At 44.6% G+C, this 25832-nt stretch overlaps 11 protein-coding genes across 11 annotated transcripts; 5 read left to right on the forward strand and 6 right to left on the reverse strand.

Annotated features, from left to right (window-relative positions):
• Nucleotides 1-1005: 1005 nt before the first annotated feature.
• Nucleotides 1006-1709, reverse strand: N7495_007664 (uncharacterized protein; the record flags this gene model as incomplete). Its single annotated transcript, XM_057210315.1, is given in 2 exon segments — nt 1006-1279; nt 1297-1709. 2 exon segments carry the CDS (start codon nt 1707-1709, stop codon nt 1006-1008), a joined length of 687 nt encoding a protein of 228 aa, XP_057059858.1.
• Nucleotides 1710-1776: 67 nt separating this feature from the next.
• N7495_007665 (uncharacterized protein) lies at nt 1777-2594 on the reverse strand (the record flags this gene model as incomplete). Its single annotated transcript, XM_057210316.1, has 3 exons — nt 1777-2098; nt 2239-2324; nt 2418-2594. The coding sequence occupies 3 exons, from the start codon at nt 2592-2594 to the stop codon at nt 1777-1779; spliced, it is 585 nt and encodes a 194-aa protein (XP_057059859.1).
• A 2518-nt stretch (nt 2595-5112) lies between these two features.
• N7495_007666 (uncharacterized protein) lies at nt 5113-5334 on the forward strand (the record flags this gene model as incomplete). Its single annotated transcript, XM_057210317.1, has 1 exon — nt 5113-5334. One exon carries the CDS (start codon nt 5113-5115, stop codon nt 5332-5334), a length of 222 nt encoding a protein of 73 aa, XP_057059860.1.
• A 346-nt stretch (nt 5335-5680) lies between these two features.
• Nucleotides 5681-6961, forward strand: N7495_007667 (FAD-dependent oxidoreductase; the record flags this gene model as incomplete). Its single annotated transcript, XM_057210318.1, has 1 exon — nt 5681-6961. The coding sequence occupies one exon, from the start codon at nt 5681-5683 to the stop codon at nt 6959-6961; it is 1281 nt and encodes a 426-aa protein (XP_057059861.1).
• A 2201-nt stretch (nt 6962-9162) lies between these two features.
• N7495_007668 (uncharacterized protein) lies at nt 9163-9920 on the forward strand (the record flags this gene model as incomplete). The annotated part of the gene is made up of 2 exons (XM_057210319.1): nt 9163-9854; nt 9911-9920. 2 exons carry the CDS (start codon nt 9163-9165, stop codon nt 9918-9920), a joined length of 702 nt encoding a protein of 233 aa, XP_057059862.1.
• Nucleotides 9921-10786: 866 nt separating this feature from the next.
• Nucleotides 10787-12028, reverse strand: N7495_007669 (velvet factor family protein; the record flags this gene model as incomplete). Its single annotated transcript, XM_057210320.1, has 4 exons — nt 10787-11063; nt 11123-11608; nt 11665-11744; nt 11810-12028. The coding sequence occupies 4 exons, from the start codon at nt 12026-12028 to the stop codon at nt 10787-10789; spliced, it is 1062 nt and encodes a 353-aa protein (XP_057059863.1).
• Nucleotides 12029-14537: 2509 nt separating this feature from the next.
• On the reverse strand, nt 14538-15425 carry N7495_007670 (uncharacterized protein; the record flags this gene model as incomplete). Its single annotated transcript, XM_057210321.1, has 1 exon — nt 14538-15425. One exon carries the CDS (start codon nt 15423-15425, stop codon nt 14538-14540), a length of 888 nt encoding a protein of 295 aa, XP_057059864.1.
• Nucleotides 15426-16514: 1089 nt separating this feature from the next.
• Nucleotides 16515-19265, reverse strand: N7495_007671 (fungal specific transcription factor domain-containing protein; the record flags this gene model as incomplete). Its single annotated transcript, XM_057210322.1, has 5 exons — nt 16515-16601; nt 16655-17613; nt 17666-18914; nt 18964-18990; nt 19062-19265. Coding segments are annotated over 5 exons (2526 nt in total), but the record flags the coding sequence as incomplete, so codon positions are not given.
• Nucleotides 19266-19780: 515 nt separating this feature from the next.
• N7495_007672 (androgen-induced gene 1 family protein) lies at nt 19781-20813 on the forward strand (the record flags this gene model as incomplete). Its single annotated transcript, XM_057210323.1, has 7 exons — nt 19781-19858; nt 19906-19943; nt 20002-20025; nt 20081-20273; nt 20328-20379; nt 20433-20592; nt 20639-20813. 7 exons carry the CDS (start codon nt 19781-19783, stop codon nt 20811-20813), a joined length of 720 nt encoding a protein of 239 aa, XP_057059866.1.
• A 453-nt stretch (nt 20814-21266) lies between these two features.
• On the forward strand, nt 21267-22039 carry N7495_007673 (presequence translocated-associated motor subunit PAM17; the record flags this gene model as incomplete). The annotated part of the gene is made up of 2 exons (XM_057210324.1): nt 21267-21800; nt 21863-22039. The coding sequence occupies 2 exons, from the start codon at nt 21267-21269 to the stop codon at nt 22037-22039; spliced, it is 711 nt and encodes a 236-aa protein (XP_057059867.1).
• A 378-nt stretch (nt 22040-22417) lies between these two features.
• Nucleotides 22418-23461, reverse strand: N7495_007674 (enoyl-CoA hydratase/isomerase family protein; the record flags this gene model as incomplete). Its single annotated transcript, XM_057210325.1, has 3 exons — nt 22418-22925; nt 22981-23091; nt 23142-23461. 3 exons carry the CDS (start codon nt 23459-23461, stop codon nt 22418-22420), a joined length of 939 nt encoding a protein of 312 aa, XP_057059868.1.
• Nucleotides 23462-25832: the final 2371 nt, after the last annotated feature.

Raw genomic sequence — 25832 nt, forward strand, 5'->3', positions numbered from 1 at the left:
GCGGGGTGGCAGGGTCGACCCTACCACCCGACGAACTTTTCGTCCTATCGGCCCATAAAAACTCTGCATTTCATTTTTTGTGAGTAATATGATACATCATAATAAGTTTGTCGGGGAGCTAAAAAAAAAAAAAGGTTGTCGGGTAGTGGTAAATAGCCATCTTATGTGGTAATATGCAAGATTTGACTTAGGGTGCTTCAACCCTACCACACCGCCACCTAGCTTCAACTTTCGACAATTTACCAGGAATTTGTAAAATGTTTCTTCCTTCATTCAACAATAAAACAGTCAACTCAATTCAGATTTTGATAATATATATACAATTATTAAAGGAATTCCTAAGAATAACACTTTTGAACTGGTTTTAGGAACTTATTATCATTTTTTGAAGTTTTCATCTTAAATTATGAAATTTCATAACAAAATATCTATATCTTTATATATATATCTGTAGACTGGATCTATTTACATCTTAGTCCTTGCTAATCGATTCCTATCTCTTACCATCTTTTACTGATCTTTACCATTATTTACTAGACTGAAGATTTGGGTATTTGTCTTTTTCGTCTATTTATACTTCTCTACACATATCGCTTGATTTCTAAGGATATGATCTCTGTGAAGGGCTAAAGCTAATCTTAGATTAAGAACTAGCTAGGTCACAAATTGTGTACAAAATCCTTAATGGATGTCAAAGAGTCGGCGTGGAGTCGAGGATGAAGGGTCCCTCTATAAAACACCGCTGGCCCTCTTTTCCTCTCTTGCGCACTCGAGCACCCCCTTCTTCTCGCCCCCACCAACTTCTTCATACCGGACTCAGCCCGACGTACTACCCCTTCCATTTTACCAGAGATGCCGCCCGATCCGTCGCTGAGCCTGTTACAGCCAGCGCTGACTGCAGAGCGATCTAGTTGGTCAAGGACAGAGGTTTTGGGATGATCCAACTTCCGGTCGGTCGCCTCCTATCCTGTATCATGTTACCCAGGAAGTGGTACGATTTACCTGCTACGAAATTGGCTTTATAGCTCTTCCTTGGAACTCCTTGCTCGTCAAGCATCTACTGTCCGTCCTGCCGACCTCCTTAACAGCCATATAGGAGTCATTCTTGCGATTCAGGAGGTAGTTCTGGATTTCAGCTGCTTTGAACGGTCCCTCTGGGACCAAGTTGGCAAATTCGATAGAAAGGTCTCGAATTGTTTCGTTTGCCATGGCTCCAGCCGGCTGGTCCTTGAGCTTGTTGGCTGCGATGCACGATTTGAAGCTAGCGGAACCGTCATTACTGAACGGCATGTAAACAAAAATGTACTTTCGACACAGTGTTTGTCGGTATAGCCAAAGGAATACTCTTTGTCCACCCAGCCAGGGCGGGTCAAAGCAGCATCGAGATTTTCTGGATGCTTGGTTGTCATGATGAGAATCCGCCCCTCCTGTGCTCCAACTCCATCTAAAAAATTCAAAAGGGCTGATAGAGAAACACCACTCTGGAGAGAGTTCTGATTCTCAGAGAATTCCAGCACTTCCTCACTTTTGCTGTCTTCAGGGTGGAGAGGTTGACCAATTTCAGCATTATCGACATCTTCGAGGAGTACTATGCGGCGGCTTGGTAGCTCCTGGAAAAGTTTGTATAAACTGTCATCTTCCATTCTGGATGTATTGAGGCTGAAAGTATAAATGTCCAAGCAGAATAATACGGCAATAACGAAGCACATGCTTGACTTTTCTGTTCCGGGAGGGCCACGAAGCAGATAACCACACCGGTAAGATATTCCGCATGCCCTATACCAGTTTTGTTTTTTTTGGCACGAAAAAGTTTTCAATATCAGAAATGATTTCTTCTTTCATCCTGGAATCAAGAGCCAAAGTAGAAAGCGGACGAGGCTTTGAAGAGCTTAAGGCCCAGCAGAGCATATTTTGAACGTTCAGGCCGCGATAAATCGCGACTTGACTGCTCTTGCATTCGAGATATAATTTTTGCACTTCTTCTAGTAGTTCGGTCAGAACTCCTCTTCTCAAAGTATAAATGGTAATGGTCTCAGCGTCCGTAAGCCAGATGTTGCTGAGACTCGGACGAGGGCTGCGACGGAGGTCAATTAGCCGCCTTTTATCCCAGAAGCGATGTAGCTGCTGTTATCCGGGAGTGTAAAAAATTGGCCAGAAGGAATTTTCCTTTTTCTGGCTCCGCCAAAACAATCCCTTGTCCTTTTCAAATCTCTGCTGCTCCTCAGTGGTATTTCATACTCAATTGTGTCACCTGAGTCGTCGTCTGTCCATGGAGGGGTGAAGCTAGACTTCTTGACCGAAAAATATTGTCGAGAGTTGTTCAACTGGCTATTTTAGAGTGAGCTTTCGAACTTTACTTCAATGGATGCGGCAAACTAAAGGATGCATCGCTGCAAGTAGTCATGGAACAGAGGAACCGCGAATTTGAAAAAGGCAGAAAGGATAATGAAGAAAAGAATATAACTCGAGACATTTGAGACATCAAATTGTAAGTACAGAGACAAAATTCGGGTAAAGAGAGAGAAGCCGGGGATCAGGGTCTCGAGTGCTGATGGTAGCATTTCAGGTAGAGTGTCGCTTGAATGGACGGCCATGATTTTGAGGGAAATAAACCAAGATAATTTGATTTCAGACACGGTGGCAGGTCAAATTTATAGTTAGCAGGATTCAAAGCGCTGACAAGGAGTAGTCTCATGCCGAAATAATGAAAAAGACTAGTCAGATAATATTACCTTTCTATGATCTTTACGGAACCAGTAGGTGGTAAGAATGGAAATGATGGACAGGAACCACCAGAAGATCAAATAAGGAATATACTCAAGAAATGTAATCATCATCATCTAGTATTTTCATTGGTCTCGTCTGCTGCTTTTATCGGTTATCTGAGATTTAGAGTCTTTCAAGCCCAGATTCCCCAAGAATTCTCTCAAATGAGATGTGGCACCTTCTTTTCACACTTTGCACAGATCTGGCAAGGCTGGTTGATCCAATCAACCTTAACACGTAATGGATTTTGAACTCTGTATGGAACATTCATGGTTTTTTGTAACATTGGCATACTGTTGCGACAGCCGAGAAACAAGGCCATCAACAGACGGAAAGTATTTCGGCCGAAAAAGCTTCTGCCAAGACAGTGACTCTGGAACTAGATTAGTATATCACGGCATCCTTGAACGATATGCATTCATCGCAAATGACACCCTTGAGCGATGCGCATTCGCGACAGTAATGTCCCGTCTTCACCGTCTCTTCTGTCTCGGACGAATGTTGACATTCGTCCAGGGCAGAGGGGCACCCATATACTATAAGTAACTAGTTCTTTCATCAATGAAAAAGCAGACTTCACAACAACTGCAATATTCAACTAGTAGGAATCCACTACCAGATCGGTGGATTGTCTACGGTGTTGAGTAGCGGTTCGTTGGAGCTCACTGTTCTCAGTAACGAGCGACTGGCTAGCTACGCTCGCTAAGCGAGCGACACATACCATTACGATCTTTGCAGTTTCTGTACCCCTTGATAACCAGCAACTGGTAATTGCTGTTTGCAAGAGCTAAATATTCATTCGTTTTAGCTAACATGTCTAGAAGTAGAGATACACATACTTTCAGCTGTTTTCACGTATAGGTGATTATACCATTGAACTTCAAGGTTCATCAATCCCTCGTGAAATATCTGGCACATTAGAAGAGATATTGTAGCTCTTATGGCCGTAAATGAACACTCGGCACATGTTGTTATTCCGGATGATATGTTTTAAGCATGAGATCATAATTTTTATCACTAAAAAGGACTTACATATGATATGTAATCAGGGCATGAGAGCTGTCAGTAAGCATCTCTGGGGGAGCTCGAGACCTTTAACTGCAACTTTGAAGCTCAAGCTAAATCCATAGCAGCTTTGATCTACAACATTTGCGTTAATATTGATTCAGTGACTACTTAGGGCCAAGCTGTTCTGTTTAGAAGCTCCAGGAAAGATTCTGCGGTTTTGCTGGCATCATAGCTCAATTCTCTCTTTGAAAAGAAGACCAATTGATCTGCCATCTCCAGTAGGCTCCATTGAAATCAATAGTATTTTCAATTTTCAGTAGGACAATTTTTTTTCTTACTTCAGGCTACCTATTCTGAACAATTCGAGACAATTCCGTTTTCTTTATTTCCTTATTTAAAAGGAAAATAAACAGATTTTTTGCGTAACAGATCTGAGGTGGATAGCAAAAGCGCCATGGTGTTCAACTGCATCAGTAGTGAGCTGATCACGTCAGAATCATTACTCATGTAATTAAACGACGGCCAGAGTTCCACAAATTCCTCAGGAGTAGACCCTACAGTGATAACTATCACTGACCTAGCCTCTTGAAAGAAAATGATGAGTCTTGGAATTTACTCTAGGGATCAATTGATAGCGCTAGCTACAAGCTAGATGTACCCAGATAGCCTATTTAGTATTGAAAAGAGAGATAGACGGGAAAATGCCCGGGCACACATATTCCATTCCTGCCGCATTAGTGTCGAAGCCAGATTTCCGAATGAGGAGTCGAAGCGGGAATTTGTCGTGGCCATCACGCCCTTGTAGCCGGCTGTAAACTAGTTGCATACTTCTCACCAATCCGACAGAAAAAAAACCTCTTTTTTGATACCTACTATTTTGCGTCAACTCTAACAATTCTGCAGATATGGAAGAACTTTTAAGATTAATTTTTTCTGAAGCTTAAATACTGACGAAATAGGATATTTGTGTCTATGCTAGCTTGGCAGTTATTTAAAGGCATATTAGAAGAAGCTAATTGCTTCACATATTTGTCTCGGGATCTACCTATCAAAAAGTCAGAGCGAGACTATGATATGTTCTAAATTTTGTGATTTTCTTTCAAAATACATGTCCTGCCTCTTTCCCCTAGGTAGCTCACACGAGACAGTTCTATTCGGAGGCCCAGAACCCGGTCGAAGTAGTATGCCTGAATCCGTGAGATGTACCACGACTACTTTGTTAGAAGAGCAGTCTGGATTTTTTCCACTTTGGACTCTTGTCCTCTAGTGAAAGTCTCAGCGTTGATTCGCTTACGAGTAAGTTTACTTCTTTTGTGCGTCAATATCGAGCGCTAACCCATGAAGACCGTGAGAGTTCGGTTCTATCACAGTGGACTACAACTCAAGGAAGACATCCGGAAAAAGGGCCTCGACGACGTGATTTTTGATGCCATCACTCTCCACGATCTTACTACTCAGCATCACGCCCAGTACGGCGGTAGAAACGTGAAAGATGCGTCTCTAGTGGACTTTGCAGTGCTAGAGGTGTTTCACGGGTCTGGAAGGAGTACGGGATTTTAAACTTTACTCCACTTAGTAGTGATCCGATGGTTTTGTAACAACCGGCTGAACACCTCGCGTCAAAAAAAAAGCTCTTCTTACCAGGCTCTATACGAATTACCTGAAGGAATACGCAAAAAGGTTGGAACTCGCAGAAATACTAGGATACAAGATGCACAAACCTTTCCACCGTTTTCTCCGTTTTCTTCCCCGCCCTTTTGCTAATTTACTGGTCATGTGTCATTTACACACTACCACTGGGCGATTCCAATGAGGGGTAACAGTTTGCTGCGGGGTCTAGTATAAATGAAGGTCTGTTATCGACATGAGACGAAAATCAATGTTTCAACGCCAATTTTAAGATAAAATGAATCCACCTGATCCCTTCTTCGACATTGAGTGGCGTCTCAGTGAAAATATTTCTGCTGCTCCGGATCCTCTCTGCCAGCCCACAGCTGACGCTCCGCGTATCGTCGTTGTTGGTGGTGGTGTTACGGGATTAGTAACTGCATGGTTGCTTCTGGATCGTGGCTACCACGTGACTGTTATATCCAAGGAATGGGCTAGTTACGGGCCTAGCAAGCGCCTGACCTCACAAGTATCTGGAGCACTGTGGGAGCTCCCTCCGACCCAATGTGGTGGCGTCAGTGCCGTGGAGCAAGGGCTTAGCCTGGGAGATCTTGGAACAGTCCAGCAATGGGCTCTGGAGAGCTTTTCCATTTATGAGAAGATGGCGGCAAATCAGAACTTGGCTCGATCCTTCGGTGTGAAGATGGCGATATGCACATCATTCCATGCATATCAGATTGCCGATGACGAGATCACTTACCGAAAAATGAGGCTGGCTCAGAAAACCAGCCCAAGCGGATTCCATTGGGGAATGGATCTTGTAAAAAAGTATGATGTCAACGTCAATGCGCACGGCGGATTACAAGATGCTTATGAACATCTTGCTCCCGTGATTGATACCGACAGGGCCATGGCATTTTTGATGCGACATGTGAGGTCAAAAGGCGCGGAAATGTACACCGATACGATTATCGGCGATCTCTTGCATCACGAAGCACACATACTGCGGGCATACGGCGCGGATGCGATTGTAAATGCGACAGGGATGGCTTGCGAGACAGCAGCGGATGATGGAGTGTATCCTTTGCGAGGAGCAGTTCTTCGAGTGATCAACGACGGATCAGACTTCCCCCAAATCAGAAGCTCTTTGATTGTCACAGCGGAGACTAAAGCCGATGGAACATACGAGGATATAGCTTTCATCGTCCCGAGAAACGACAATATATTGGTGCTGGGATCCATCGAGCAGCCTCATAGAGCAAAACTTGACCTCACGCCAAACTCCGAAGAGGTAAGGGCGATGCGAAAAAGATGTGAGGATTTACTGCCCATGCTTAAAAATGCGCGCTTGGATCCTGAATATCCTTTGGCACAGGGACTCCGACCATACCGCAACTCCAAAATTCGCCTAGAAAGTGAAAAAAGGAAGAGGCTTGATAGGCGCGAGAGCCAGATTGTACACTGCTATGGGCATGGTGGTGCAGGGTGGTCTCTAGCATTTGGATCAAGCAAGGAATGCGTGAAGCTGGTGGAAAAGACAGTTCAACGTGTGCGAAACCAGGCCTTCGCTCGGATGTAGAGCGGAGAATAGACCCGGTTGTCCATAGATTTAGGGTAGTGCCCAACGAGCAAAATGTGACAGGTGAGCACAATACCACACCCTCAGGCGGAGAATATTTTAATATTATCAGAAAGCTGTCATCCACCTCATCCTAAATATATTATTATCTTTTATAATATTAAAACCTGGTGGCAGGAAAGACGAAATGCTCCTAGCCAATAGAAATTTGAACAAAAATCTGGACGAAGGTCATGTGGCTTATAAATTAGGACGCCTAGACATGTTATGAAGTTAGACAGCGACCACGATCAGATGAATACGAAATACATACCAGGGCAGGAAAAAATATATCGATAGATTAAACTCAATCGCACATCCTCTAACCCAAAAATGGCAGAAGATAGTCGAGCTCTGGATAGAATTGTAAGTCGAGACCCAGGAATTCTTTATCATATTAAAAGTAATCAAGCTTTGAGCCCTTACCTGCACCATCAAATGCCAAGCCCTTGCATACAACTCGATATTCACTCGATCTATACCTTGGAACATGCGGAATTGTAACATACCACAAGATACGCAAGTGCTTAAGTAAAGCAACTTCATTATATAAGCTTTATATCTTCTATAGTAGAATTATACAGGATAAGGGGATGTTACAATTGAGATCAATGCAACTATGCCTTGAGCCAGTATGGTGAAAATTATAGGAGAGTATCTGTGGGCGATGCAAAACTCGAAGAAGCCTAAATTAGAACCTGCACTTACAAGTCGGCCCGAGATACCTATCAATTTGGATCTGCAAGAAGGCCTTTTTCACCCATCATAAAATAGCGTTACCGAGGATCTACCGAGCCAATCGGTCCGATGGGGCCCGCAGCTTATATCTATAGGCGCATGGAATTTTCCATTTGATAAGTTCTTACTTGTGAATCCTCTGCCTGCCAGGGAGTCCACTTATCCTGTCGAATTTTGAAGGCTAGTCTAGAATATCAAGGTGAGGTGCACATGTTATAGTTATAGTCATCCTAGCATATTGAGCGTAGGTGTCAAATATTGGCGCTACATCTAGTCATCATTTTCATCGGCGCAGTATGGGTTTGATGTTGGACACTTTCAAATAGCCTGATCACACATTTCTTTCTTGCTCCTCCCTGGGCTGCTCTTCTGATCGTCCGCATTTTTGTTATAAGCGCGTCGCATGCTATAAAAGAGATCTTAGCATAGGAACGGGCTCTAAATTTTCTGCCTTTGCTGACCTTGCTGCTCCCCTCATTACTGCGTAGAAATCTCCGCCAGGTTTAAATCGGTGCTCGTCACTAGACATCCGGTAGAGGAAGAGTTTTTAGTATATCCGGTCAAGCCGATTTCGAGAATGACTGTATCAAAGGTTACACTGAAATACTATTGCAGAGATTTAGCATTTCAATATTCCTGCAAAAAGAAATGCGAAGACTATGAGAAATTTGCTTTTCCGAATCTATGTTTTCTTTTTTTTGAACAAATATGGAAATTGTTCTACGTATGAAGATTTTGGATACGAGATAGTAGTTACCAAGTACCAAAATATCCCGAATCTACCTCGTCGAACAACTCCTGATTCTGCAAAGCATGGCCCATTCCGAGTCGTAGGCTCGTCTAGGATCAAGAGCATTGTATACGATGATCGGCAGTGCCAAGCCGAGGCTTAAATAGCCTGCGGGGCTATTTTTAGGCAACTCCAGTAGAATTATTGAGATCCAGTAGGGCTAAAATCCGATCAGCAAATCAATGAGAAACCATATCACATACAGTAACAATTTAGAATCTATTTAGTTAAACATTAGAATTAACTAAATTTGATGTGGGCGGCTGATATAAGCTTTGATTTTGTGGTGTCCCTAGCAAATACAATCTCCCTTGCCCCGAGGTAAGGGGGTTGTTCCTGATCGAAGGCTATTGCTATAGTTGACTATATGAGCCGTCCAATACGAGCTGGGGTGGTATTTACTACGGTGTTCGTAATTTTAGTTTAGATATCGTTTAGATTATGAATGAGAATAGAATCAAGGAGGCGTGGCACGTTCGGGAAGAGTATATAAAAGGCCCTGCATTTTCCTTGTTAATTCCTCAACAGTATTCCTCTCCACTATCATCACAACGATCGATACTGAAGGCTCTCTTTCGAGATTTCTAGAATGCGTTTCTTATAACATATATATCCGTTATCAAACTCATCCAATATGTTGATTTCTTCTCTCGTCGCCGTGTCTCTGGCCGTCCTCCCCACTGCTGTCAGTGCCTATTCCATCACCGGCGATACCATGAACTGCTATTCCGGTCCTGGTACTAGCTATAGTGTCATCAAGACGTACAAGAATAGCGATAGCGTCTCGATCACCTACCAGGCCCTAGGCACCGAAATTAAAGGCGACAGTATTTGGGACAAGACTTCCGATGGCTGCTACGTGGCCAATTACTATGTGAAGACCGGCTCCAGCACTTACGTGACTAAGAAGCGCGAAAGTAGCAGCAGTGGATCGGGCAGCGCGATTGTTGAAGCCGCCGACAAGGAGAAGGGCATTCCCTATGCCAAGGGCGGCGGTGGCTGTAATGGTCCCTCCAGGGGTGGCTTTGATAGCTCTGGACTGACCCAGTACTCTATTTGCAAGGCCCTAAAGAAAACGATTCCCCGTACTGCACAGACTCAATACGATGCGATCAATATGGGTACGCGTATTCCCCGGTCCGAGGCCAAAGTGGGTGACCTCCTGTTCTGGGGCGAGAATGGTAACTGCAAGACGGGTGTTTCGCATGTTGGTATCTTCATTCGTGATGGTTGGATGATCAACGCGGTCCACGCTGGTAGTACGGTCCGTAACCAGGCTATCTGGACTTCGCATGGTAGCGAGAGAATCTGCAACTATGTAATGAGGTATGGCATTCTATCAATTCCCGGATATCGACGCACATGCTAATGGTGACTTGCAGATTCTGGTAGAGTAATTTAGAACTTAGGCCCGACTTTTGATGTTGATTTTGATTCATTGTATTGCTTTTCAATCTTTTTTTCAATCCTGTAACATCGTTTCTCTTTTATTTAGGTTGAGGTTGGGTTGGTTCTTTGATAGTGGTCTTAAGGCATTTTTTAGGTGTGCCGGTGCTCGGTGCTCGATGCTCGGGTTTTGACGAGCATTGCTAAGGGAATTGATTATTTTTTGATGCCATAGACTCCTATATTTACCCTCTGATAGCTAGACTTGAATAGACATACTTCTATGAACCTATTCCACTACGTATTCATACTGACTTGGTCGAGTAAAACTCCCTTCAGGCTGGACTTGTGGAACGCATGGTACTGTCCTTCAGACATAGTCTGTCGACAGTCGACCTGCACGTTCCTCATTTCAATATTTAGCCAACGCGCTAATTTGGTCAGAGTAGCTGGACAGTGTCGGAGAATAAATAATATTTACTAGCGAGTTAAAATTCGCCGAGGTATTAACACGGCCGAGGGCCAATAAAAAAAGCCATCCCATCCAACGCACCAAGCCGTAAAGCAATATCAAAAGAACCACCCTTCAAAAGTTGAAAAGAAAACAGAAGTTTTTTTTTAAAAAAAAAAAAAAAAAAAAAAAAAAAGGAATCGGAACCACCAAGAACACCATAAAAGCCAACGCACCTTCCTTTTTGGGGTCCTGATTCACCCCAGCAAGAGAAAATAAGCGATGCATTCATTCATCCATTTTCATAAGTCGCTTAACATCGGGTGGGAACTGGATTCGTGCTGTAGCAAGACAGGCCTCAGGGCCCACCACACGATCATTTCTTTTTTTTTTTTATATATAGAGGTCATTTGTCGTTTGTCTAGTAATCGTCATCTGCATCATCTTCGCCTTCTCCGCCTCGACCACGGGATCCCTTCACACCATCCTTGCGGATGGGGATCTTGATACCCTGAAGTGCAAAACATTTACTGAGCTGGGTACTTTCGATGACACCTGGGAATTTCTTTGCAGAAAAGACCTGGAAAGGTTCACTGAAGACGGAAGCCAGAACAGGCGCAGAATCATGGTTAATCACAGGAGCACCGTTACCTGCCTCAGTTGATGGTGTACCAACATTGACAAAACTCATTTTGAGACTGGTTGATCAATGATCAATCAGCAAATCATTCAGGTAGATTTCGGAAATATCACTTACCGGAAAGTACCCTCTGTCCGTACACTCAAATCCTGCAAAATGAACCAGACACCAATCTTGTTGTCTGGGTCTGTTAACCGGAAGGCACTGGCGCTAAGGCTTCCAATCAAGTTGCGGGTAAACATGCCCCCTGGGCCACCGGATACGGGTTGAGCAGGCGACATGGCAGCCGGCATCTGAGATCCCTGTGGATAACCGCCGTATTGGGAGTAGACTTGCTGGCCATATTGATTTTGATATGTCATCTGCTGGGCACCACCATAATAATTGTTCACCTGCTGCGGATACCCGACAGGTGGGGCGTAGGGGTTTTGGCCGTAACCAGGATATGTGGGGGACATGCTCTGAGGTGGGGGTGGGTATGAGGAGGACATAGCGGTCGAGATTGATGGGGATGTGGCGGAGTGCTTGACCAGGTTCACTTCACTGTTTCCTTCGGCGTTCCATAGATCGACCGTGAGCACATAAAATGAAGTATCAATTTCACTAGAGGCAAAAGAGTTAGTATGACAACATATGGAAGCTGCAATTGGCTTTCATACTTGATATCAATCTCTTTATCGGTATGTTGATCGCGCACAATCAATCGAATACATGGGGGCGGGGTGATCGGTCTTCGGTCCTGTCATTCAAATTCCCATTAGCCATGCCACTCGGAGCTATATAATCAAAAGCCATTCGACATACTTTATCACCGAAGCCACACATTCTGGCGCGGATGGGTTGCTGGACAACCTGCAAAGCCCAAATGCGACCATCATGAATGGTAGATATGGGAGCCAAAAGATCAGCCGAGCGTAGTGGTCCCGAGCCCGGTGTAGGATATGCGGCGGACGATCCCGAAATACGGTCCATTGATAGTGGTGGGGGAACCGGATGGGCCCTTTCCTGCTCTACAGCGTACATGGTTCAGTGATGGGAAGGAACCGGGGACGACACTTGCGATCGAAAGACGGGTCCCTAGAAGATTGTTGATTGCGAGAACGAGAACCCCCAGGGAGGAAATAGTAAGTAGAATCGATCGGTAGAGGAGATGGCAGTGTCCGAATGACAGATATTTGGCGATCACTGGTATGGATGACAGAGAGTTGCTACCGGGGAAAGTGGGAAGCGCAGGATATGCCTGCTGCCTTCAAACCACTGAGCGGTGAAGGTCATGCTATTACTGTCCGCCTACTATATTTGGTCTAGTTGTAATTCATTTTACAAATATTGTACTGGCAGATCCGCATATGGGCCGTGTTTTATGGTAACTACAATACAATATAACTGGCAGAACCACAGTGGGTCAAGCAGCCAAATCCACATACTAATCCGGAGCTGACTGCAGACGTATTGGATCTAAAATATGAGAATTCTTCTTCTCTTCTACTATATCTTGATGCAAACGGCATTGAGAGTGTAAAAGGACCTATACTATATTCGGAATTCCCCATTGGTTGGGACCCAAGTGACTGGGATTTGCCCAGGTGGTTCCTGCGTATTTAACTCCCAACTGCCACCCCAAAAAGATCCGCACTGCAACCCTGATTCGAGAACGTCATTCATCCACTCTTACATAGAGTAAAAATACGTTCTATGAGTCTGAGCCTAAGTCTTCTAATTAGGGGCATTCTCATGAAAGTATAGATCAGTTGAATCCATTCAACATACCTCGATGGATTCTAGCGGAGTGTGCGATCCGTGGAAGCTCGGCAAATCTGCCGCTGTCAAGTCACGTGATTGATATGTAGGTTTTTGTGCTTATGTCATTTTACTATTTTAATTTCCGAGAGATTCCGTAGACTTACGACGTACAATCTCAATCATTCATGCATAACACAATTGGTCACCAATACCTCAAAAAAAGTTGACATATTCTACACTTAGTACACTATTTATCTATATTTCTTCCCGAGGCGTTATGTCCTTTTGTGTTCTGAGGGACTTATTTGAACGGTTCTGCTCTATACAGTGTAGCGAGTCCTGTCTTCTACTGTTTTGATTCTCCTGCAATTTTGACTGTATTAATGTATCAATTGATTTCAGATCCAAATTATAATCACTTTATATCCTCACAGTTTGTCTCGGGATACCCATCCTTGATCCCGAGGTCACACAGTATTTCAACTTCCAGCCTTGGAAGGTTCCTTGTTTTATTCCAAATGTCATTTCTCTACCCTTTTAGATCTCTGTATCTAGATTCCTAGACCTCAACAGCATTCGAACATCCATAGTATAGGACTGGTAACCCAAAATCTGACCTGGAGTTAAAAGGAAGCCTTATCTACAGGTATCTACAGTTTCTACTTACCAAGAGTCCGTATTATTTGAGTCAACATCAAATTGAAGTCAATTGGCTGGTTTTGTGCTGTTTTTGTTATTCCTATATATAATGCACCTCTATAACTGGTTACCCAGATCCTAGTCCGTGTTTTTTTAAGTAATTGCACATATGATTTAAGTAATCGTATATAACTACGCCGTAAGTGACCATGTAAGAGAACCGGGGAAATATTATTCCGATTTTTACTTCCAAATTTTGTCCCAATACGGACTAGCGTCCTTTCTGAGCGTGAAGTAAAACCGTCCATCTTTCTATTAATTCTTAGCTTTCCTTCTTCTTCTTCTTTATATTTGTTAATGCTTAAGCATTTGACAGTACTCTTGTGAAAAACTACCAGGTTCAAATGCTGAAGCCTCAATGTCTAACAATTTTTGAAGATTCTGTGAATATTTGGGGGTTTTGACGTCATATTTTGCGACATCATTGTTGACATCTGCCCCACTCTGATATTCTTCTCGTTTACATATGCGCTCTCACTTCGGATGTTCCTCCCATTTCTGAAGATATTTCAAGATTTCTCTTTTATATTGGCCAGTAGGCTAAGTACCTACTACATGCTCTAACTAACGATTAATCATTTAGCATACTTGGCACCCGAACGCGCGCACGAATTGAAAACTTTGATACCCAGGGTCTGTGCGACCCACTACTCTAATTTTATGCGGGGATTGATCTACAAGCCACTACTCCGGAAATGGCTAGGTAATTTCTCACATGGAACCATCTGCATCAACAGCTAGAATCATATGACTACGTTACTTGTGCAAGCTCAATAGTTTCTCAGATGGAACCTAACAGTTGACCGATCCTCTTGTCGTAACTTCGATGAGCTCGCAAACAAATCAAAAATTTGAAGATCTGGAAAGCATCAATAGGTAGTTTTCGTGCAAAACGAGATGCACCTGCCCCAGATGAACAATCACTCAGCCATGAATACCTACTAACAAGTATGCTGCAAATTTCAAAATTCCAAACCCAGATAACCAAAAACTGTTGCCCAAAGTCGTTAAAGAGGGTTCACCGCATGCAAATATTTGCACCCCATCCTCAGTCCATGCACCATCAATGTTGTTGACCTTTGCTAACTACCTAAGCAGCGCAGGGATCATCGCCAAAGGTGATACTCCATTCACGGTGTCGCAGTATGCCAACGGTCAGCAGGGCCGCATCGACCGAAATGAATCGGATCGATACTTCCCCCTCAACGTTGTCCACTCCAAAGTTGTCCACGTATGTACCCAGGCGGGAGGACGACAGAAGACCATAAATTTCCTTCTTCAGGAATTTGCTTCCGTTTGAACGAACTTTCAGGCAGCGAGTTGGCCCACCCTGGATATCAGTGGTGGATAACTCGGGTGGGTACGAAGGGGAACGAACGACATAAACCGGAAGGACGTTGATACCGACATAAAATCCATCTTTCTGGACACACTTGAAGAAGTTCATGGCTCCCTTCTGATTGATAAAAGTGATCTTAGCAGTCTTGAATCCATTGATCGCCACGGTGTCAGCCAAGTATGCAGAGTGAACTGCACCACCACGAATGCTGTGCAGGATCTCAGAAATTGCCATGTGCTGGGGAACGAAGTCGATCATCACAGTGCGGTAGATGTTCAATTCTTTTTCGCCTGGGATATATCGCAGTCCATACTGGAACAGCATGTTGGACTTCCGACTACCCGGGCTGAAGATATAGCACCGATTGAAAGCCTTCCGTTCTTCTTCTTGGTTCTCAAAGACGTTATTCTTCTTCAGTTTCCAATTGAGCCAGCTAGCATGACGAAGATTGAAGTCAAAAGCTTGCGCTGCCTTCACCTTGGATGCCTTCGAGTCTTCCTTGACGTTCACAGGGAGACGGACCCTCACATTTTTGACATAGACAGCCTCACGGTCCTTATAAGCTTGACATCTCTCCAACTCAAGTTTCCAGGCGGTCTTATGGGCGCTTTTACTGGGACGCTCTTCCAACTCATTCATGCCAATGCCTATTGCAGCACAATACGCAGCATCAAGCTGGGCATGAAATGCGTGGTCAGGGTCCTGAGTTGCTATGGCATCCTATCAACCAATCACACCGGTTAGTCAGGGAATAAGAGCACAAAATTCAAGTGTAGATACCACAATGTCGGGGGTTCGGCCAGCCACATTGGCGTCACAGGTTCGGATAGACGAGCTATAAGAGTGAAGTTATGTCAGAGTCATGTCTGCTATGGCTGCGTCCACATGAAATGCAAGTATAAGACCGCAACAACAATCACCACTTACCTTGCTGTCATCAAAGCTGGGAATATTTCTGAAAGCTCCTCAATCCCATCAGGGAGATCCAGAAGGCATAAATGATTCATGTTGTTTTTTCGATGCTATCGCGCACCAATGATTGATTGAAATATTGGTTGTGAGATAGAGGTGGGTTGTGAAAGACGAGTATGTGATAAAGAAGTTAAGACAAAAGAGAGTTGGGACGAGGTCTTTCGTGAGATAGCTCACTCTTCGCTGAGTCGTTTGCTCAGCTGATCAAACTCCCTCGGCGTCTTGACACCTTTGTTCGTGCCCTACTCTCATGAGTCTGCCACCAACGCAGGCTCCACCATATCTGAGAGTCTACCCTCTCATATTCAGTTTAAAATCGGATACAAACTTAAGAAAAAACTGATTTCAAATTTCTATCACAATCTGGTGGAACCTCCATACCAACCCCACTGATATATCCAGTGTGGACCAACTCACTGTCTGAAAGTTTGTTCAACTGGAAGCAAACTCCTGGGGAAGGAGATTTATGGGCTCCTGCCATCCTCCTGCCTGGGTACATACGTGGACAACTTTGGGGTGAACAACGCTGAGGGAAAATATCGATCCGCTTCATTCTGTTGTTATGACCCTGCTGACCGCTGATCTATTGTTCGGGGTTTTGCATGAATATCACCTTTGGCAACGATTTACATACTTGGACAGACATGTTTTGGAAATTGAGAAAACTAAAATTTCAAGGTAAGTATATGCACAGTAACTATGAAACAGAAATGCGTCCAAAAAAAGCATACCACACCATCGAAATCTCTTCCTCGACTACCCAAGAAACTCCCCTCCAGCCAGGGCTATCCAAGTAAGATTCCTTTCCCAGCAGTGCTGCATCAATTGTCGAGCGTTTTGGATCTGGAGAGTAATTAAGTAACATAAGAATAAGGTGAGTGAATACGGATGCATACCTGCTTCATACCAGACTTCTCAAGTACTAAAAATCGACTGAGCAGTTTCAATTGATGGGACGGATCGCGAGTATCGCAGCCAGCAGTGAACAATGGGAACAATGAACACACCAGAGTCGACGCACCAAGTCGCATTTCCACCAGCACATCTATGAGTCTTCTCAGGACTTCCTTCACCAGGAAGGAGTCGAGCGACGAGCCCAGGGCACGCCGATGCAGATGAAGAAGGCCAGAACATAAGAACGCCTCCTCAATTCCAATCATATCTTGGCACTCTACACCCTGATGATGATCTGGATCAACGTGAGCACGCTCACTCGGACTTTCAATTTCTGCCAAGACAGATCGGGCTTCCATGATCATGTCTGGAGATGGGCACCATTCCGATCTAAAGTTCCCCAGCTCGTCGAAACGCTGGTTATCGCATTCTTGGACCAGCCTTCCGAGACGAAGAAGAAACAGCCCTGTGCGTGGAGTCATACCCGAGAAACAATCAACGGCAAACTCGTCATAATTCTCAGGGCTACAGCAAGCTTCCATAACAGAATAATAAATCAGTAATGGGGGGCCGGCTTGACGACAGGATAAAGTTCCCATGGTGTCGATATAGCCCAGCCAGCGAGCCAGAAAGGCTCCGACTCGGTTACCAGGCTGGGCGAGATGCTCACTTCGGGCAACGAATAGATCACGCGCAAGTTTCAGGTGGCTCTGCCATGTGATGCTAGTCTCGAAAGTTCCAGGGGACACGATCTTCAATGAGAGCAACAAAATTGCCGTTGCTAGATGGCTATCGGTAATGGCCTTGTGGGCACCCTCTAGCGCCATTCGAAGGGCTGGGAAAACATCACTTACCCAGTGCGCAATCCGATTGGATGGCTCCGGGTGTCCTAGGTACCTTGCACGATGACTGGCTGAGTATGCAAGCAACAGGTTCAAGAGGTTTGGGTCACCGGTGGCCACTGAATAAAGCAATTAGCTACCAATACAAGACCATTTCTGAAATCTACTTACTCGAAGGTAGAACCGATATAAACGGATTTTTATCACAATCGTGTGGTACCAGCATTCGAGACGTATGGTTCAAGAAGTGATGGAAGTACATCAAGTTGATCGGGTTTCCTAGTAGGGATGATGGAAGTGGAGATAGATATCTTGGAAGGTTGATGGGCACTGGGGATGCATAGTATCCGCCATAGTCGGAGTCCTGCACGGTCGACTCTTGTGATGGTGAGGAAGTATGACTGGATCGTCCCCGAGAATTGATCATATCCATGGCAGAGTTGATATCTATCGCAGCATGATCGTTGTTCAACCCCAAATCTCGGTCTGAACGCCCGCAGTCCAAGCCATAGTTGTCAGTCACCCTCGTGAGATAAGTCTGCCATTTGCTCTGAGCTAAAGAAGATTCTCTCGCAGCTTTTTCACCCTCTTTGGCATCACTTGAAGGGGCTCCTGGCTCAGCTCGCGGTGGATATCTTGCTACTTCTTTCATCCCATCATAGCCCGTTGTTGAACTAAGATTTCTTTGTTTCATTGTCTTGTGAGAACCAATTACCAATGCTGTGATATCGCCGGAGTTGGAGAAAGAAGGGTGGCCACCCCGATGCGCCATTGCAGGGATTTGAAACCCCAATCCATGATCATCAGACATTTGACTATTCTGAGAAGACGAATGACTCGGCGTATCCACGGAGTTCCGAAGAAAGGATACTGGTTGCGATACTGCATTTGAATGGAATGAAAATTCAAAAAGCGACTGATGACCAACGGCTTGGTCCACGTCCGATGGAAATGTGTTATGAAAACTGTGGCCAAATGAATACTGCGATATTGGTCCCGACGAGGTCGATGAAGGTAAAGGAGAGTTCTCCACCCAATTGGACGATATACGAAAGTCTACTTGAGATGGTGAAATAAAACCTTCAGGTGCAAGTTGAGGCTTCCGGGAATCAAAATAGCCAATTGGAGCTGAAGTGGTGGGCGAAATTGGCCCTGAAGAAGCCAATTCCCCAGAGTGAAAATTAATAAATCCATCCGAGGTACTATCGCTTGCTGGAGTGTGTATTTTCGTGGAGCTTGCGGTTGGTATGGGATCACTGAACATAATGGTCTCCATATACCCACTGGGCAGAGAGCTTGGCGAGTCGTCAACAGAAGTTCCCTTCGTCCTACCACCCCAATTCAGGCGGACACTATAGTCACATGCCCCCCCTTGCCGCTGGCAGTTGATGCACATCGGTTTTTCTTCTCCGCTATATCTCTTTCATGTTAGCAGGTTCAGATGTTGCCAAACTCATTCTTTCTCTTACCATTTCACTTTGCGGGCCTTGCAGGGCCTACAGGATGATCATGTCAGCTGGAGGAGACGCTACTTAGACCAACATAACTTTAAACCAGTATAACTTACCAGCATCCTTTCCGACTTCGCCGTTTTGGTTCTGGCGCCCCAGCTCTTCGGGGACGAGGCATTACACCTCAATTGCGGGATAGATGTTCGGCCCGATGTCGGGCGGCACTTCCGATATAAAGAGGAGATCGAGGCCAAAAGCAGGTCCAGATCTTGATATACGATGCAATCCCCATTCACTATCGCCCCGCCCAAAGATACAGACTGGGACCTGGTAGAAGTCTGCTACCTCACGGGGTATACCGAATGCAATTGCTTCGCTTTCGGCGTCTAGGACTGGATTGTCCCCAAGTGGCGACGAAACGATAATCAATAAGGCAGCCACACTTGGTAGACAATGACATCGAGGTGTGGTAGGAAGCTAAGCTAGCAATCAGGGACCGGCTGCAACTAGCAGCAAATTCGGCCAATGGAGGAAAGAGCGATAAGGCTTTACCGATCTGGACAGTGACGACTTTAAAAGCACTTGAAAACCAGTAATATGCTACTAAGGTGGTGAAATATTTCAACATGTACATATAACGCAAGTAGTGATAGATAAAAAAAAAAACTACACTAAAGGGCATCCAGAAGATTCCTATCTTTACAAAGTGTGGGGAAGCAAGATAAGGCTGATTCAGCGTCGGAGATCGGGATGACTAATATCCGACGGATTTCGCGGCCTATCGTACGTCATATCATCGAACTCACTTCAGCTTGTATACTTCGAGCAAATCCCAATGGCCGATACTCTAATCAACCGGCATCCGTTGCAGCGGCTTTCAAGCCCTTCCAGAGGTCTCTCTGCCCTTGTTCATGTATGTCCGATACTGGATCCATCGTGGACCATGACTGACAGACTTAGGTAACGGGCCTTGCAAGCTTTATATGGTCATTTAAGTAGTATGTACTGACACTGGTACATATGTACCTGCATAATTGTACTAATAAATTTTGATAGCATGGAAGACAATCCCAACAAGGCGTGCGTTCTATCATACTCTCCATCTAACTACGAGACATGCTGATCAAATTATCAGTAATCAAGCATATGGAGGGCACTTTCAATTCCTCACTGTGATAGGTCTGAGCCTATCTACTCTTACTTTTTCCATTGCCTTATTGGCAGATTTGACTTTATCTCGACGTCTATTCTTGTTCAAGAACCTGCTGTCAGTATGCAGCGCCCCAATGGAAGTTCTGATCAGTATTCTGTACTGGGGTCTCCGACTGGTACGTCTGCGACTAAAGTATCCACTGTAACCCTTATGACTTACTTGATATCAGACAGATGAACGCCTTGTAATACCAGATTGGGCCGTGATTCCTCTACACGCAGGTTTGATACCCTTGGAAGATTGCGCTCAAATTCATACTGATAAAGGCCGATAGATATCAGTTTCCATTTAATCCCATCTATCGTGATGTTGATTGATCTCTTCTTCCTATCGCCACCATGGACTATCACAGTCCTTCCCTCGCTGGGGCTGTCTGGGACTTTTGCCTTCGGCTACTGGTTTTGGGTGGAGCATTGCTTCCAGCAGAATGGAGAGTAGGTTAAATTCGCAATTTACGAGTCTCATTACTGACGGGCTTAGATATCCATATCCTATCTTCTCAGTACTGCCCACTCCTGGCAGGGTTGGCCTTTTCGCATTGAGCGCTGTTGTTATGGCCGGTAGTACGGCTACACTGAAGTGGTTACATGGCCGTGTAAATGGTTTCGGTACTCCCACATCAGCTCAATCTTACCCCGGAAATATTAGGAAGTAAGGTCTATAAATTACGGCCATGATAGCTGTGATTCTCATGTTCGCGCAATCTATTAAGAGGATACAACAAAGATTCAACTCTTTGAACGAACGAACAAGCTGTGCTTTGTCGTCACTCTTACTAGATAGATGTTTTGATCACGAGCATTCATACTACAAGCGTTGAGGGCGGTCAAGTGAGGGCTGATATCATTTGACAGATGGGTTGCATTTACATGTCAAATTGTGCGGGAATATCGGGTACTAGTCTACTAGAGTCGATTGAAGACTTGTATAACTAGCTTATTCATTCATACATAATTATGATTTATTCGGTATATAAGACTTCTCTATAATCTCAATCGCTAATCTTAATCCATGTCAAGTGGATCCCCTTGCTGACTAATCTTAATCCACCTTCGGTTTTGCTGCAAACCGAACCGCAATCTCTTGTCCTGAGGTCAACTACGACAAAATGCACACCACTCCACTCACAATGTCAGCTCGTTCCATGCTAGGTGGTCATATGGGCTCAATTGCCATCCGCTCAATTGCCAGCCGTGTCCCGAGCATTGCTCCTCAGCAACCTTGCTACTTCTCAACCACGTCCGCGACCACAGCAAGCAAGCTTACTGTCCGCCCTCACGTCCGTGCTTCACCTTCTTTTCTCACTCACTCTGTTGGTCTGCGAACACAGTCGACTGCGGCTCCAACCAACGAAGATGTTAAGCTCGACTGGAACTCGTTTTTCAAGCTCCGCACGTCCCGTCGTCGGTACTCTCTAGCCTCCTCGATCATTGGCACTGTCGGTGGTGTCAGTGCGGGTGTCCCTGTTCTTACAACTCTGGATCTTGAGTCTCTGAGTAGCTCGGTTATGGGTTTAGATCCTTTCCTCGTCCTGGGTCTAGCAACCGCTGCCTGTGGTGCTGTGGGTTGGTTGATTGGTCCTATTGTCGGCAACGGTGTCTGGGGTCTTGTAAACCGAAAGTTCTTGCCCTCTGTTGCGGTGGTAAGCAATCCCTCTGGAACCTCGTTCCGGCTGGAATATATCTAACAAGCTCTTCGCTGCAGAAAGAAAAGGAATTCTTCGATCGCATTCGGCGATTCCGGGTCGACCCCTCTACAGCCTCTCTCTCAAACCCTATCCCGGATTACTACGGTGAGAAGATTGGCAGTGTGGGTGATTACCGACGCTGGCTAAAGGACCAGCGTGCATATAACCGCAAGCGCCGCAACTATGCTCTCTAATTTGCATCCCCTCTGCATTCTCTTTGCATTGTTCATGTTCATATGGTTCATCGTGCCTGTATATCGGCAGATCTAGGACCTTACTGGTCTCTCTTTTTTCCTTTGGTTATGGACCGGTGTTTTTACTGTTTCGATCTCATTAGCGGTGGGGTATCACATTTGTATTTCAAAATGGCTTTGATAGCACCATCAAGCTCCCTTATATCCTGATCTGAAGTTTCCTTTGTGTAAAAATGAGTCTACTCCGTATTGGGGCTACAAGAAAAGGTAATTGTAAACCCTTGTATAAAAAGTGTTATGTGTTCTCTAAAAACGAGTCTTCCTTGACACAATAATCAACATCAGTCAATCTCAGTACCATTTATCACTTGGGTAAAGCTATAGTTTTGATGACCCCGTGGCCCTAGGCTTTCTACGAGTATCAACTTCATTCCACCAGGGTACATTCGCCGGTATGTTTTCATCAAGGTCAGCCTTGAAGTTAGGCTTTCTCTTCTCAAAGAAAGCAGCAACCCCCTCCTTCTGGTCTGGATTCTTAACCATATGGTAAAGAATGCGAGACTCCACCAAATGCGCCAACTCAGGCGACCCGGTATCCCGCCATATCAAAGCCCGATTGAGGTAAGATGAAGTCGGGCTTACATTCTCAGCTATCTCGCTCGCTAACTCAAGGGCACGTGGCAGAACCTGCGACACGTTGGGCATAACTTCGTTAAATAGATCTCCGAAGTGTTTCGATGATGGTGGGAATATACCGCCAGAACTGACTAGGTAACTGGTATTTGAATGACCGATCAAACGAGTGAGGAAGTAAGAGGAGCATGATTCCATGGTGATGCCGCGACGGCCAAAAACAAAGCCATATTTACCTTTCTCGTAGGCGATTCTTGGATCGTGTCAATTAACACTTGCCCTTTCGTTACTTCGTGATGGATTCTTACCGGATGATCGCTGGAAGGGTCATGGTCATACCCACGCCAACAGCTGAGCCTTGCATAGCAGCGATAGTCGGTTTGCGACAGTGATGAATAGCAAGTGCAACGCGTCCCCCACTATGATAACGATGAGTAGATAGATACCAGTGACAAGAGACTCATCTCACCTATCACGATAATTGGTCAAATTCTCTTGCTCGGAAGAAAATCCAATGTCAAGATCAGCCCCCGCGCAAAATGTCTTGCCGGCCCCTGTTAATACAATCACATTTATCCTTTCGTCAACGTCGAACATGGGGAAGAGCATCTCAAAGTCCTGGGCCATCTTTTCAGTAAAGGCATTGTGGTGTTCTGGGCGATTCAGCGTTACTATAACGACTGATGTTACTGTTAGGGAGTCAGGTGGGTGATGCGAAACCACGACATGACCGGTTGTGGAAACCGTTTTGTATGAGCTTGGAAGTTTGAAGGATAGTTCAGATACCATATTATTGGGTTGTAAATATGTGGGATATAACAGATAATTACAATTAGAAGATATATCTCCAAGCATGTTAGAATTACCTCGGTTCTGGGATTTGGGGAAGTTGGGGACCCCGCAGATCTACTTTGCAGAGTACTATTAGTCAGACCCTGGTTCATCGACCTTCCTATTATACCTAGGTAGGATCACCAAAGATTTAATCAAAATTTATCCATATCTAAGCTTTCCCAAGCTCGCTAAACCCTTGAAAGTTGTGTCGTTATTAGGACAGTTGACTAACTTAGGGTAGATTTATGAAGGCCTATTTTCTAGCCCTTCTAGCCTTTCTAGTCTCTACAGTAGGATGTAAAGGGACCTTGGAAATAATACTAGTCGAATAGTTCCAAGATTATAGGCTGTGTTTACTAACTCATGGACTTGAACTAAGCTCATATAGTCTTGACCTATTTTTAAGTTAACCTTCGTGGATCAATTAAAGTCTATCTGCTCTATAGCTTTATCACATATATATCTCACTTCAGTTGTCTTACAGTTTCAGCCAGCGCATGACGTTGAATTGAAGTAACTTCCAAGGTTCACATGACTTCCGTGAAGAATCAGACTTTTGCCAGCAACAGAATCTCAGTAGGCGATTTTATGATTTTAGCAACCCAATCATGGCTGAAACCCCCTTTCAGATACACTAAATGGGTGTTCGATGCAAAGCATTGCCAAGTGGGTTACATGGTCTAAGAAGGATTGGTCAAATTCTAGCCTCGCTTTAGCCTCTCTTTGATCTCTCTTTCAGCCTTCATCTCACTTTAGACTCACTTTCAATTTTAAGGTTTGCCAGTTGACTATAGATACAAACATTCATTGTAATGTCCACTGCCGGCTGATACATATACTGGCGCTTCCTTCTTCTTCTTCTCTGATTACTCTTCCTCATCATACATCTACCTCCATCTCCCACTTGGTCAAATTTCCTATGTTCAACTTGCAACCTTGGAACATAATTTCTCTCCCTTTGTGTGATGGTTCGGAACAATATCATCCTTACTAGAAGCCATACTTTGACTAGCCTTCAACCCTCCCCCATAAGCTCAAAAGCGCACAATCAGATGAGGTTGAACAGCCTCATGCTGGTTGTTGATCTCGATACGTTCGCACAGAACCTCGTCTGAGCCTTGGCAACTCTTCCTGCAGCAATACTGCATTATGAGTGACAAGACTTAGTATTCGGTCTGAATTTCAGGACATAGTATGGCAACGCACGCTTGATGTCTGCGCTGTCAAGTCAGATGTTGAGAGTGAGTTCCAAGATATAATGTACGCATTGATAGCTCGGGGTTTTCCTGACAGATCAGGTTTTCCCGTACTGAGTTCCAGGACATATCACACGTTTGGTATTCAGTACTTGCGTTGAAAACTTGACGTTCTCATGCGCTGCAACCTCCCGGGCGCTTCTCCATTGCCGATTCCTACAGACTTCCTGCCAGATATTGTATACTGTCATTTCCAAATAAGTCGAAAAGGTTCTCCACCGTGATGAAAGGGAATGCATGTTATTTCCCCAGATCACCTGGGAAGTTAGAATATCATCTTCCTTCACCCCATTCAGAGCATCTGATATTCTCTACTACGTATGTAGAGACCTGAAGGTAACAATGCAGCCCCAGACCCCATGGCCCTACATGGGCCTCCATTTCGGGGAATCACTTTCGCAAAGAGGTAGAACTACACGATAGTCAATCTAAACTCCAAAACCATCGCATTGCTCCTTGATATTACTGCTATGGCCACCGTGTTACCCGTCGACTTACGCTCTGGTCCCTTGGGTTTTCGAGAGGGCGAAGTTGCAAAAACAGCCGAACCGGTTAACCTAATGCATTGAATCACCAGGCCTACCCCTCTCTGTCTTTCATGATTATTATTATGCTTCTCCATCCTTATATTAAGAGCCTAAATGTGCTATATTTTATCTAAAAAGTAGCAAAGATGGGCGATGATAAAAAAAGTAACGAAGTTGTAGGAATATCAAAAAAAAGATAATAAAAAGAACAATCCGCTCGGGCGGAGTCGAACCGCCGACTTCCAGATAACAATTTCCATTACAGTCTGGCGCTCTAAACCAACTGAACTACAAGCGGGATTGTATGATGAACTCGCTTAGATTAAATAATATGATTCTATTCTAAAAAAAAAAAAAAAAAAAAAAAGAAAAAAAACACACATTACTGAGTTCTCTAGAATCAAGTAATTACCTTTCGATGTTCTGGGAGTTCCAATCAAATGCTAATATTTTTCAGTTCTGGGGCTGAAGCTGACTAATTTAAGGGGCTGTTTACCGCAGCCTAAGAAGTTCATACTTGAGATCGATCGACAATAATATCCC

Source organism: Penicillium taxi (genome assembly GCF_028828555.1).
Source record: "Penicillium taxi strain IBT 34144 chromosome Unknown utg000005l_segment0_segment0, whole genome shotgun sequence".
Classification (NCBI taxonomy): Eukaryota; Fungi; Ascomycota; class Eurotiomycetes; order Eurotiales; family Aspergillaceae; genus Penicillium; species Penicillium taxi.